The sequence below is a fragment of the Helobdella robusta genome (assembly GCF_000326865.2).
Source record: "Helobdella robusta unplaced genomic scaffold HELROscaffold_16, whole genome shotgun sequence".
Classification (NCBI taxonomy): Eukaryota; Metazoa; Annelida; class Clitellata; order Rhynchobdellida; family Glossiphoniidae; genus Helobdella; species Helobdella robusta.
The window spans coordinates 3215241-3229549 of record NW_008703893.1 but is presented as its reverse complement, the minus strand read 5'-3'; the positions used below and the strand labels follow the sequence as shown (position 1 = coordinate 3229549).

The window sequence follows — 14309 nt, the reverse complement described above, 5'->3', positions numbered from 1 at the left end:
CCTCGTGACCCGGATCAAACAGGAAGTGGGCACTGTAGGGCCGGGTGGGGGCATCATAAGTTCAACCGTTGTGCCCCAAGTTCAGGCGGTTTTTCCTGAGGGCTCCTTGACTAAAAATACCAAAGTGGGATTGCAGGTAAGTAGGACAATCAACAATTCATTACATCATTTTGAATTTTTGAATTACAAATCAATGACTCAATGACTTAGTTTTTTGCTCACACACACACACCAAACACACATACTGAACACACATCACACACACACACCGAACAAACATCACACACACGCACACACACGCATGTACTAACAAACATCATCAGGTGCAGACGGTTCCAACAGATTTAGTTTCCAAATTCGGAGGAAATAGAGTTGCGGTCAGCAGCATTGTGACAATTGAGCCAAGAAGGCGAAAGTTTCATAGACCTATCACCCTCACCCTTCCAAGCCCCAAAGCTTCAAAAGAGGGCATGGTGAATCATTATGGTGCTAGCAATGAGGTCCATGGTGTTAGGCTGTTGTGTAGCATTGTCGGTTAGCAAATCTCTATTACTCTCCTGGTTTTCTTTGTTCTCTTACTTGATCTCTCTCTCTCTTTCTCTCTCTTTTGCCCTATCTTTTTTTCATTTTCTTAACAATGATGATAATCTTAACTCTCACCTCAATGATGAAATTTCATGACGGCCAGGCGGTACAAACGCGGCGATTTGGGAAGACATAACTGAATCCACGCCACTGGTGTTCACCAACAACTGCGTCTCATTCACTTCATCCATATCTGCTAGGTTCGTTTGGGTCATCATCATCGTCATCTTTCTCCCACCATCACCTTCTTCTTTCTTTTCTTCCTCATCAATAACATCACCATCTTCTTTCCACCGTCATCTTTCTCATCTTCCTCCTCATCAATGAAGCCATTCCAATCGTCACCCACCACCACCATCACTACCATCACCACCCACCAACGTCATAAGGTTCTGGCTGATGGAGTGTCAAAACGTGCAGGATGTCTTGAGACTGGCCTCTGATGTCTACCCACACGTCACACTTGTGCCATTTTTCTGCAGGTTTGCCGTATTCGCAAGAAGGACCGACACCGTTGAAGGTAAAATTATCGTTACAATTTATTATTATTACAATTATTATTGATTATTATAATTATTTAATATGACTATAATTATTATTTATTATTCATAATTATTCATAATTTTATAAATTCATGATATTCTCATACAAAGGACGTTTGCGATCGTTCTGTCTGACCGATGACAAGACGGAAAAGTTACTGGAGTCTCACGATCGATTCGACTTGATCGCCTGCAGCAGAGATGTCGAAGTTAGTGCGATACGACCTGACCTTATTTCGAAAAATTAACATTTGACCTAATTATCGTTTTCACTAACGTTTAGTTTTGTTTTTATTCACACAAATTATGAATGTATTTTCTAACCATCACAAACACTCAGCTGAACATTTACCGAAATTAGTTGGTAAAGTAGATGGACAATATCTAATTTATTTTACCTTGAAATAGTCTTCAAATGTTCAACCTTGACCTATTGAAAGGTCTTTGAAGGTCAGCCATTGTATGTAGAAACGGCGGGTAACTTGGTGACGGTTTCGAAGAACAATGAACAAATTTGTCTAAGGTCGTTCACTCCGTTCATCGAGAATAGACTTCCGTTCGTCGTCAGATTGAAGGATCATCATCAGGACCCTGCTGGTGAGTTTGGTGGTGCTGATTACGATGGTGACGACAACGACGACGATGATGATAACAGTGATAATTATTATTGTTATCGTTTCCATCATCACCATCACCAACATTCCACATACCTCCAACCACCATCCCACTAACCGCAACCTCTCACCCAAAACATCATCATCATAATCAAAATCAACAACATCATTATCAGGACTGTTGGCGTTCATGCGAGAACCACGTGACGTGAGGGCGAGATGTGACAAACCCCCCACGCCTGTGGTCACTCTGACCTTTAAATTGCCGCCCTACATACCGGTCGAATGAGGCGGCAGGCCAGACGATAACGTCTTTCAGGAGAAATATGAACCCAATAAAAAAAAGAAGAGGGTGTGTTTGTATGTATGTCTGCGTACGTGTATGTGTTTGTTTGTTTGTATGTATGTATGTATATCCAATCAAATAACCTAACAATATCTTCATCCATCATCGTGTCGTGGTCCTTTGCAGACAAAAGAAATTGAAAAACTGAAACGTGGATCTGGGAGATTCGGAAGAGCCTGAATGAAGACGACTACGCCAAGCTAGGCATGCACTTGGGTCTGGATGTTGAAGACGTTGATAGGATCAGCAAGCAATTCAACGACAACCATGAAAAGGCTCTTGTAGTTATGCAGGTTGCTGCTGCGAAATTACTACAATACTTTAATACTTTCATTTTTACATTTTTATTTATTCTTCCTTATTGCCATCTACCTAGCCCATAATGAAACGTGTCCCAAGTAAAAAATGGAACCTCTTGCTGATGCAGTAATAATGAACACTACGCAAACAAACTAATTTTCAGGCTTGGACCAATAGGAACACGGAATCTGCCGTTGGAGCTCACTTGGAGGAAGCCCTGAGAGGCATAGGAAGGGATGACCTCGCGGAAATGTGCCCTTGTGACGTCATCAACCTTACGCACGCCGTTGGTCAGGTGACCAGTAAAGTTTTTCTCGATTCCAGTAAGAGTTTCAGTTATGTATACGTATTTGTGTATTTTGTGTTGCGTGTGTATGCACGTCTTCTTACTCAACGAACTTGTATTCTATGGCAAGATAATGGCAGATTGTTTTTATATCTGCATTACTACAACTCTACAACTGCGTGACGGTTTGCTGTTGATAAAGTTTATGACATGCTCTCTATCAAAGCTTCTGTCATCTTTCTTCAATTTCAATTGCTAGACAAGGCTAACAAATTATGTAAACCATCATATATATCTGTTGTGTTAATATTCTTCAAAAATTGTTTCACAGCAGGGTTTGAAGCCCTGAGAGTTGAATTGGGGACCTCGTCGAAGGGCTCGTCCATCACGAGGGGTATGTCGTTGGATGTGTCCTACGATGAACAGGATCTCATCAAGGTTTGGTCTCTGGGGCTGGTAGTGGGAGATTCATTTGCTCTTATGATTTTATTAATTTTTTGTAAAAATTATTGAATTATTTAATTTGTTTCTCTTAAAATCACTATCAGATGCCGATGTATATTTATTTTCTTCACAAATTATCCCTTCCGTCTCTATTCATTTCATTTTTTGTGAAAATTTATAAATTTTTTTTTGCTTTACTTACGAATGTATAAATTTATTTAAAAATGAAATAGAATATTTATTACAAAAAATTATGAAAATACTGAAACATTTCCCCTAACTGAAGGATGCCGGCTCAACAATGGACGATCTTAGTGAGGTCTGCTCCTCTGCTGATAAACTGGATAACCCAGGTACCTATTTAATTATTAATTTTTGCCAATTTATGTTAATTATGTGCTACTCTACTCATTAACTATTCATTTCTCTATTCCCTAGATACACATGACGATCTGAGAGATGAAATGGCCACGCCTACATCCAATGAAAACTTTTTGATTGACAGTTATGAATATTCAAATGATGATAATGGGATTGTAACTAAAGAAAATGTGGCTTTTGTGAAATGTGAGCCAGAAGTCGAGGCAGATAAAAATTTGGACAATGCTGAAAAAGGCTTGTTACGAAAATTTTAAATTTTTAAATTAAGTTTTTAAAATTAAATTTTTATTAACTAACTTCAAAAGAATCAACACTGACAAGGAAGAAATGCATAGTGCAGGACGAACTTAAGAATAAAGTCATCAAAGAACTATCCAATCAATTCAAAACTGTCTCGCCATCAACATCGAACAACGAACAACCAATCAAAACTAAGATTCTATCTGAGACCCGTCTCATCGAATTGGAATCAACCTATGAGAAACCGTCAACTAAAGTCGTGAATAAATTAAATCCGGAAATAGATCAAGAACCGCCCAATAAGAAGAAACCGCCTGGATACGTGAAGGATCAGGTGAAAAAATGGGAACAGGCTCTTGGCACGGATGATGAAGATTCCGTCGGGAAAAGTCAAAGTCTAGAGTTCAGCAGTCAGATGACGGAGCAACAAAAAATGCAACCACACCAGCCACTGCCACCGCAACAACCACAAACTCAGCAGCGACAGCAGCGACAGCAGACACAATTTACATTGGATCAAGATGAAAAATTTTCTAACGCCAACCAGGATAACGAATACGAAAATTGGCCGACTTCAAATGCGACAATTCTATTGGACGAGGAAATGGGTCAGACATCATGGTCAACCAATCAGGACGTTGCTCCCATCAACCAATCAAAAAATTTGAACCACCCATTTTTAGAAATCAATTACGAAGAGAGAGACATCATAAAAGTACTTATATTAATATAAATGTGAACGTTGCTTTGCCACGTTACCATTATAAACTTTTTGCAGTTTAATAAAGTTTATTAAAAATCCAACTTTTCTCAACTTCAAACCGTTTTTTCTATTTCCGCAGAGATCAGAGTCAGCTGAAGAAGAAGATGAAAACGTGAATGACGACATCCTAGCGGCTTATGAAAATAATCCACATTTGCAGCAGCAGCAGCAACCACAGCAGCGACAGCAGCAGCAACAAACAACTGAAAATTCTCAAGACCTCTACCGATACAGGCCAGAAACAGATTGTTACGAATATGAAAAAGCATCAGCAACAAGAATAACTGTAGCAGCAGTAACAACTGACCAACACTCGCCAACAAAACAGTTAACAACAAAACCGCCATCAACCGACAACGACAATGATTATGAAAACTGGTCAAAATTGGACGCGAAACGACAAGCGACTACAACAACTACAGATGTAACAACGGCATCACGTTCCTTAGCTTCAGATGAAACTTTCAAAAAAACCGATGATGATTTACTAATAGACGTAACTGAAAAATTTTCTTCAACTATTGATAAAACATTAGCGACATTAAATGAAAATTTGAGACAATATGATGGTGTAGATAATGCCGATGCTAATGATGCTGCAGATGATGACGCTGACGACGATGAATCTGTATCTACAGCCACAACTGCCGATGTGAACGATGTTTGCCAACTAACAACAGCCACAGCAACCACAGCAGCTTCTACAACAGCCACAGCCTCCACAAATACCGCAACAACCACATCAACATCATCCAAAACAGCAACAATAACAACAACAACAACTGAACCTAATGACATTATTAATGCAAAAAACTCAGTTGAAACAACAGACCAGCTAATCAACTCAACAACAGCAACTACAACAACGGCCACAATAACATCAACAACATCAATAACATCAACAACAGGTGACATTAATTTGGACTTCCCTGAAATTGGTCCACAAATAACGCTAACAGAGGATAATAGCACACCAGTTGATGAAGACGATTTCGTTGGGTATTACGGGCTGCAGCAGTATATAAAAGGTGTGCTATTGTTGTTGCTAATGTTTCAGTCGTTACTGTTGTTCACATTATTAATGTCGTTGTAGTTGTTGTAAGTATAATTGTTGCCTTTTGTTGTTGGATTTTTTGGTTTCACAACAGTGTATAACTCATTATAAGGGATGTGTTTTCTGGTGCTAATGACATAAATGTTGATGTTGTTGTTGTTGATGATGATGTTGTTGTTGATGTTGTTGTTATTGTCTGTTATATTACATTGATTACAATACGTTAATGACGATGATGATTTGGTGTTTATGATGACTGCTGATGTTGTCTCTGCGTCAAAGTCATTCTCATCATCATCTCCCATCAGACCAGCACGACAATAGCGATGTTGAATGTGATGGCGATGATGAAGATGAGGATGGTGCAAATAAAGTTAAAGATGATGACGGTAATAACATACAAAAGCAGCAGCAGCAACAACAACCACAACAACAACAACAACAATTTCAATCGTCAACAACAACAACGACAACTACAATAACAGATGATGTAGTGGCTTTTGAAGAAGCGTTAAGTAAAAAATTGACAGAATGTATCGAGCTTGAAACACAACAAACACATCAGCTACAACAGCAACAAGATGAAATTGAAACTTCAACAACTTCAACGGATTCAACAACGACTTCTCAGAAAAAAACATCACCACCAACAACAACAACAGCAACAACGCCATCCACAACAACAACAACTACTTCTACAACTACAACATCAACAGAATCCAAAAAACAACAACACCCCAAGCACCCAATCTCACTATTATTCACTCCAGAAATTTTAGTGGAGCCCGCTAGTCCCATGGTCCAGAGCCCAGAGGAGGAAACTTTTTACTTCCAAGCTCCAACAGTAGTTGTCCAAAAGAGATGCAGTCGAGATGAAACCGCCTACGAAAATATGGATGACGATGAGGAAGAAGATGATGATGGCAGCGATGGTGGTGGTGATGAGGATGAAAAGGTTGATAAAAATGGCGGTAAAAAGTTTACCGGAGGTGTACTAGACCGGAAAAAGATTTCAATTGATGACGACTACGGAAGTAGAATAAAGTTTGACGACTACGATGACAACGATGATGATATGGATTTGACGATGACGTCAGAGAATGTGGATAACATGAGGTCAGTCAGGCAGTCCATCACAACAATTACGTCAGCTACATCGACGACGACGACGACAACTGACGACGACAACGCTAATGACGCTGATGATGACGTCACCGCTAGGGAAAGAATGATCGTCGATGGAGATGATGATAATGGGAAAACAATCATAAATGATGATGCAATTACTGGAACAACAACAACAATATCATCAACAACAACGTCAACAACAACATTAACATCATCAACATCAACAACAACATCAACATCAATAACAACGAAATCAACAACATCATCATCAACAACAACAACATGTAAAAATGACGTCAACTTCGAATCATTGGCCGTAGAGAAAGTTCGCGAGATAATGCTAGAAGCTGGTTGTCTATCTATTTATTGTCTATTTATTTATTTGTCATTCATTTATTTCGGAATAGTTATAAAAAGATATTTTAATAATATTTTTAAAAGATCTTTTCAAATATTAAATAAAAAAAATCAAATAAATATTTCATTAAAATTTAAAAAATACCTGGCTGCTAATATTAACATTTATATAAGACATTGGAAAACACAGAGATGTTCATTTTAATTTATTATCTTTCAAATATTTTCAAAGCCATCGAAGTGGGAACAGAAAAAATGTCATTGAATAATGATCAACAAGAAAATGTTGTTGCAACAACAACAACAAAATCACCACCACCACAACAACAACATACTCATAAAAACATCGTAAACAACAACGACGACGATGACGATGATTATCATCCTTCGCAACAACAACAACAGCAACAATTTGATGATGCCAAGTATGACAGCAATTATGACGAAGATTTAACAATAATTTCCCAAATAGCCGATGAACTCTTACGAGAGGTCACAGAAAGCGTTCAAAATGTTATTCTAGAAAGTTCGATAACTCAACAACATCAGCAGCAACAGCAGCAGCTGCAACGACCACTTTCTCCTTCTGAATATTCTCTACTAGCTGATAGTGAGCTAGGTGAGTGACTATCTATGAATGAATTTTTGAATAATGTATATACTTGCATGCATGTGGTATGTACGTACATGTATTATTATCATTATATCAACATTCAAATCGAAACCGCGAAGAATTTAAATCGGCCGATGGTGATGGTGACGTATCATCGAGTCACGTGATGTACGGTGACGTCAGAAAGAGAAAGGAAGAAGATGACGATGATGAGGAGGAGGTTGTTGGTGATGATGATGATGAGGACGAGCGTCGAAATTTGAGCCCACCATCACCAAGTGATTTCACGCTGATTAATATTGAGGATGAATTCAACGGTTGGTTCGTTTTTATTTGGATTTAATTTGTTCAAAGATTTTTTTTTCTAAAGATTAATTTATTTTATTTAATAAATATATGAGAAGATGAAAATTATATTGGTTGTAATACGTATATAGAAATTATCGCAGACGTGAAAGATGCACCAACGCCTAAACACGATGATAGAACGAATATGAGAAGTGATAATAATGATAGAAGCAAGAATGGTGATGATGAAGATGAGGATGAGGACGATGATGATGATGACGCAAGAAAAAAAATATCAAATAAGGTGAAGAAAAATATTGAGAATGAAGAGATCGTAAAGATGGATACACGAGATGACGACGACGATGAAGAAGAAGACGATGTTATCATCGAAGATGAGTTGGATAGATTAGAAGCTGATGACAATGATGATGAAAGCAATGATGACAAAGACATCACTGGTAATGAATTCATTAAAATATCACTGACTCAGCCGGCAACAAAACCAGCAGCAGCAGCTACATCGACTTCCATCCTTCCAACCATCAAACAGCAGCAGCAACTTCAACTGCAACAAGACGTACCTCGCGCGCCATTCCACACTCCAGTCAAATTCTCTCCCTCTGACTCCTTCTACGACCTCACCAACACGTCACGTGGTGCAAATGACGTCACTTCAGATGAATTATTTCCGGATACGATACACTCTAACTTTTTGACGGAACAGCAGCTGAGAGCTAAGAGGATGTCTTTCGAATTGAAACCTGAAGAGCTGGAAAGAAAGCTGAGTAGATGTAGTGCAAGGTCCGTGAGCGAGGAGAACGAAGAGGAACCGGGTTCGAATGCGTCTGACGACGGAGGAGTTAATATAACGGAGCAATCAGAACCATCGACCGAAGTATTTGCCACGGTACAACACGAACAACAACAACAGCAACAACGACAACAAGATCTATTTTTAAACACACTTCCGGTTGATAGCATGACATCATCACAGGAAATGTTGACGCTCTCACCTGATATGCCGGATGAAAAGACGTTCGGAAAAAGTGAATTTTGAATTATTTTTACTTACGATTTGAAAATTTAATAGAAATGAAAAATCACGATCATTCCATATACGGCAACATTAAACATTTCATAAAATCTTGCCATATAATTTGAATATTTTAATTTGAATATTTTAATTTGAATATTTTAGTTTGAATATTTTAGTTTGAATATTTTAATTTGAATATTTAAACAAAATCTAACATGAACCAACCAAGCAGGTCTCGAACTTTCAACTCACCACGTCTCAACCGCTCTCGAAAGACTCTCAACCACATCTCCCTTCCAGCCAATCACAAACGCCGAACCGAACCCAGAGGCTCTCAAAACTCCGCCCTACTCGCCAATCTCCGATTTGACGTTTACCGGAAACAAGAATGATTTATTTTCCGGAATTGTGACGTCTGACGCCAATGACGTAGACGACGACGCAGACAGTCTAGACGACGGCGACCTGTACTTTGCGAATAAAGTTAAAAAAATTGAAGATGACGGTAGTGGCGCTTTGATGCAGGCAGCTTCAGAAGAAGTTGTGGTGGGTGCGGTAGGAGGAGCTTGCGGGTCTCTAGGGCCCAGGCCAGGGGCAGTCCGGGTCGGCCAATCTCCGAGTGAATTTTTGCTAGAAGTTGATGAAAATAAGAGAGCTGATGACGACGACGATGATGGTATCGGTTACGATGATGACCGTGATGAAGACGATGACGACGACGATGATGATGATGGTGGTGGTGGCGGTAATGATGATGATCAGGGAGGAGATGGAAATGTTGTTGGGCAGGGAGAGGCCGCGCATCAAGAGAGTTGTCTGGGGGACGATGTTGGGTACGTTGGTGACGATGATGAAACTGTAGAAGAAGTTAATGACGATGATGTGGATGATGATGATGAAACTGCTGCTGCTGCTGAAGACGATGATAAAAGAAGAAAAAAACAAAAAAACAGAATTGAATTTTCAACGACGAACAATCGAGACATTCGAAAAGCAGAAGACGATGATGGAGATGAAGAATTAGAAGGCATCATTGATTCTAGGTACGTTGCGATTGAAAATGTTAAGAGCACCTTTCGTAGAGGCGTTTTAAAAACCAAAAAGCAATCCACCTCGAAGGAGGGTAGGCCTACAGCCGATGATGACGACAATGATGATGAAGAGGATGGTGACAACACTGATGATGAAAATGATCATAATAGTTGTGATAAAAGACAAAGTAAAAGTTGCGATGACAATGATGATGACGATGAAAATGATTACGAGATAATCAACAAATCTTCACTGCTTGATACATTCACAAACGAAACTTATGAAAATCAACCACATCAGCCACTACAGCCACAACAACCACCACAACAACAACAACAACAACAAATATTTGAACCATGCGATGCCATAGAAATGTTATACCAACACTCAGTGTTAAGCCAAATCAGTAAATTCTGCATGGAAACGATGAACTCCCGCCAGCCAACAGTTCGCCCCATATACTCCAACACATTCAACATCAGCAAACTCAGATGTAGGCAGCATTCAGATGAAAATCCTATGGACGATTCAACTAAAATGACCTCGATCCAAAAAATATTCGGTCATAGTATGAAAAGTAGCGAAAGTTTGATGGATGGAAGCACTGAATCAGCAGAGCAAATGTTTAACGAGTTATTAATAACTGAAGATTCTGATATAAACGTACAGCAGGCCATTCAAGAATCTTTCAGAACGTCGACTTCTACAAAATCGGATCTGGTTTCTAAGGAACCTAGTGATGAAAAGTTTGACAATGATGACGTTTTTGGAGTTGTAAGTGAAAAAGCTGACGAGAATATTTATGGCACCGAAAATTTAAACAATGTTAATAATAACGGCGGAGCTGATTATGTTGAAGTGGAAGAAATTGTGAGAAGAAAGCGACAAAGTCTTTCAGATCAACAACAATGGAACCAAAAAACAACTGAACAACAACAGAATTTAAAAGAGCAACCAACTGACCACTCAAGACTAGCGAATGAAAATGCACAGCAACCACAGCAGCAGCAACCGCAACAGCAGCAACTGCAGCAGCAGCAACTGCAGCAGCAACAACTGCAGCTGAACCAGCAACTGCTTCTCGACATCACTAAAAACGATGCAGAAATTAAGATTTCATCGACATCAAGCGACGACAAACAAGAGACATCAACATCCTCAGACACGTCTGGAGGCGAGCCAACCATTTTAGCGGCCACATACGATTTGGAGATAGGCGCCGTTTCGAGAGTTGTGGCTGACAAAAATGAGTCTATCGATAAAAGTCATCACCACCATCACCACCATCATCACGTGGGGGGTACGTCACTCGGGAAAAACATGTCCTCGCCGGAAGATGATGTTTTTGTTGAAATGCAGCAGCAGCAGCAACCAGAGAGGCAAAAGATTAATGCCAAAAAGCAACAGTATCATCAACATTTTCAACAACAACAGCAACAACATCAGCAGCAACAGCAATGTCGCCATGAAGAGGAAAGAGACGATATAACAGTTAGATCTCTGACACCACCACCACCACAGCATCACCAATTACAACTACAGCAACCACAACAACCACAACAACCACAGCACGATGACCAAACAGCCCTTGATGATGCACACTCGTCATTAACTTCGTCGTGGGATTTCTGCAAAGACGCTGATGTTGAAAAAGTCAAACACGTCAGAAGAGATGATGACGACGACGAGGAAGAAGAGGAGGAAGAAGAAGATGATGATGTAAAAGATGAAGCGTGTTATTATTTAACCGAGGACTCGAATAATTTCCCTGAAGGTGTACTAATCTCGCCCAACAAACAAGTCATGTCTCATAAAACTAGTGCTGTTGCCGCAACTGCTACTGCAGTCGCTGCTGCAACCGCTGCTGCAACAACTACAACTTCGACAGATAATAGTGGTAATAATGACGATAATGATGATTACGATGATGATGATGAAATTGTTAAGAAATGCGATAGAGATGTATTCACCGAAACTCAACAGTACGGTGAGGATGATTATGGAAATGATAAGAAGAATGATGATGTATACAATGATGATGATGATGATGTAAAGTTGTACGATGGGGCAGATGAAAGTGACGACAACAACAACAACAATGACATAAACATTGCAGACTACAACATCATCAACAACAACAACAACAATGACATAAACATTGCGGACTACAACATCAACAACAACAACAACAACAATGACATAAACATTGCGGACTACAACATCAACAACATCAACAACAACAACAACATACCTGTAAGACTTAATGTCATGAACGACAACGACGGCATATGCAACCATAACCAGCACCGCGATGATGATGATGATGATGATGATGGCGGTGACGACAATAACAACAACATAAACAACAACCTCCTAGTCAACCCATTCTACGACGATGACGGTGTTGTTGCCGCGCGATACTACAGTGACGTTGAATACGACGACGACGATGATGACGTCATCGATGACGTCATCAATGATAACAACAACTACAACCACAATAACGACCTGCCTGGTGCTATAAACAACAACAACAACAACTATAACGGTAACATCAGTAACTACAATGGCGACATCAATGATGAATATATTCACTCAAGTTATTGGGATGATGATGAAGAGGATGATGACAGCGTAAGCCGTAAGCGGATAACTTCTGTCGGCGATCCCAGCATTATAAACATGAACACCGAAGCAAGTTATGAAAGCTACCTACAAGACAAAAATAAAAATTTCAACAATGGAAGTAGCTACAGTAGCGACCAAAACGACGTCGAGTTCGATAACGATGATTACGATGACGTCGGTGGTAGTCGCGATATTGGCGATTTAGTGGCAGACGATGTAGCGAAGTCTAAAAGTAAGAAGAAAGTTTTGAAGGATGAAATCAAATCTAAGTTGAAGTTAGCTGGTCTCGGGGAAGATGAGGACGACGACGACGACGATGATGAGGACGATGACGAGGACGTCCTTGATGACGTTCACGATTTAGAAGCAGTTGCAGCAGCTGCTGCTGCTGCTGCTGACAACGATGATGACGACGACGATGAGATGTCGGTCACGAAAGAAAAACTATCCCAGCTAGTCATGGACATGATGGATGAGCAAAATGATGGACTGAAGGAAGATGTAAAAATGATTGACAGTTACGAGGGGGCGGGGCTTACATTTAAAACAAATGAGGAGTCATCGGATGCCACGTTTGAATTGGAGAACGCTGAAAGTTCGTCCGATTTTGTCAGTCAGATGATTCGCTTCCGAGATAAGTTATTTAAAGACGGAAGTGAAGATGGCGACGATGTTGCTGACAGTTTGGACAGACACCTGGCCGCAAGAAATAAAAACAATAATTTGGATGGTAAAAATGAGGATGGTGGTGATGATGATGAGGATGAAGATGATGATGATGCGGAAGGATTGGAAAGGAGTAAAAGTTTTGAGGAGATGACGGAAGAGGACCTGATGGAAAGAAGAGCTGTCGAGTTTGTTAACGAAGTTATCACAAAAGCCTGGAATGAAAACGCTGCAAATAATGAAACCGAAAAATGCGAAGAACATTCGAAAGCTGAAAACGAAACTGAAACAAACTTATTTGATTACATCCCGCCTGCAAATTGTTGCGAGACAGTCGGTTGCACGGGTATTTGCATGAAAATCACCCAAGATTGGAGCGAACAGGCAGAAAATGATGGTCGGTACGATGATGAAAAAAGCAAAGTAGACGCCGAAAAATTAACGAAACGTGGAAAAGTTGATGGGGATGAAACTGAAGAGGAAGTGGATGATACAAACGTTTGTAGCAAGAGAGCTGATGAGGACGATGCAAATTTTAAAAACGGTTTTAAAAAAGACGGTGACGAAAGAGAAGCATTTCTAGAGAAAAAGATTGATAAAGATGAAGATGAAGAAAAAGATGAGGATGAGGAGGAAGATGAAGACGGCGAATATTACGGATACGAAGATAAATCAACAACAATTATAAGGAAACTGCCAAAAAACCTTCCACCATCATCATCGCCATCTTCAACGACGGCAACATCGTCCCAGAGACCAACGACATCCAACATGCCAGCCACCAACCAAACCTTCAAAACTCTACAAAAATTACCAACACCCAAATCAGCTCGACACCAAATGAAAACGTCATGTGACAGTCAAACAACATCGGATTCCTTGAGTCCAGAAGATTTTTGTGACAGTTCCAGTGTTGATAGTTTTGCAACTGTCATAGCCAGCCCAAACTACGGCGAAGAATCTACTGAAAAATATCACCAGATGTCAGCCAGTGGTGATCTAA

General features: G+C 39.8%; 1 protein-coding gene across 1 annotated transcript in view; it reads left to right on the top strand.

The window, feature by feature from the left end:
- Positions 1-2293: 2293 nt before the first annotated feature.
- Positions 2294-14309, top strand: part of HELRODRAFT_169888 (hypothetical protein) — a gene marked incomplete at both ends in the record, with an annotated part of 14200 nt that continues 2184 nt past the window's right edge. The window contains 13 exons of the mRNA XM_009015690.1: positions 2294-2380; positions 2551-2710; positions 3008-3111; positions 3404-3470; positions 3556-3736; positions 3820-4453; positions 4581-5529; positions 5864-5944; positions 6041-6675; positions 7446-7659; positions 7773-7970; positions 8058-8990; positions 9213-14309. The exon at positions 9213-14309 is cut by the window's right edge and continues 1953 nt beyond it. Of these exons, the coding sequence (XP_009013938.1) occupies positions 2294-2380; positions 2551-2710; positions 3008-3111; positions 3404-3470; positions 3556-3736; positions 3820-4453; positions 4581-5529; positions 5864-5944; positions 6041-6675; positions 7446-7659; positions 7773-7970; positions 8058-8990; positions 9213-14309 (9340 nt within the window). The remainder of the gene's footprint in view (positions 2381-2550; positions 2711-3007; positions 3112-3403; positions 3471-3555; positions 3737-3819; positions 4454-4580; positions 5530-5863; positions 5945-6040; positions 6676-7445; positions 7660-7772; positions 7971-8057; positions 8991-9212) is intronic.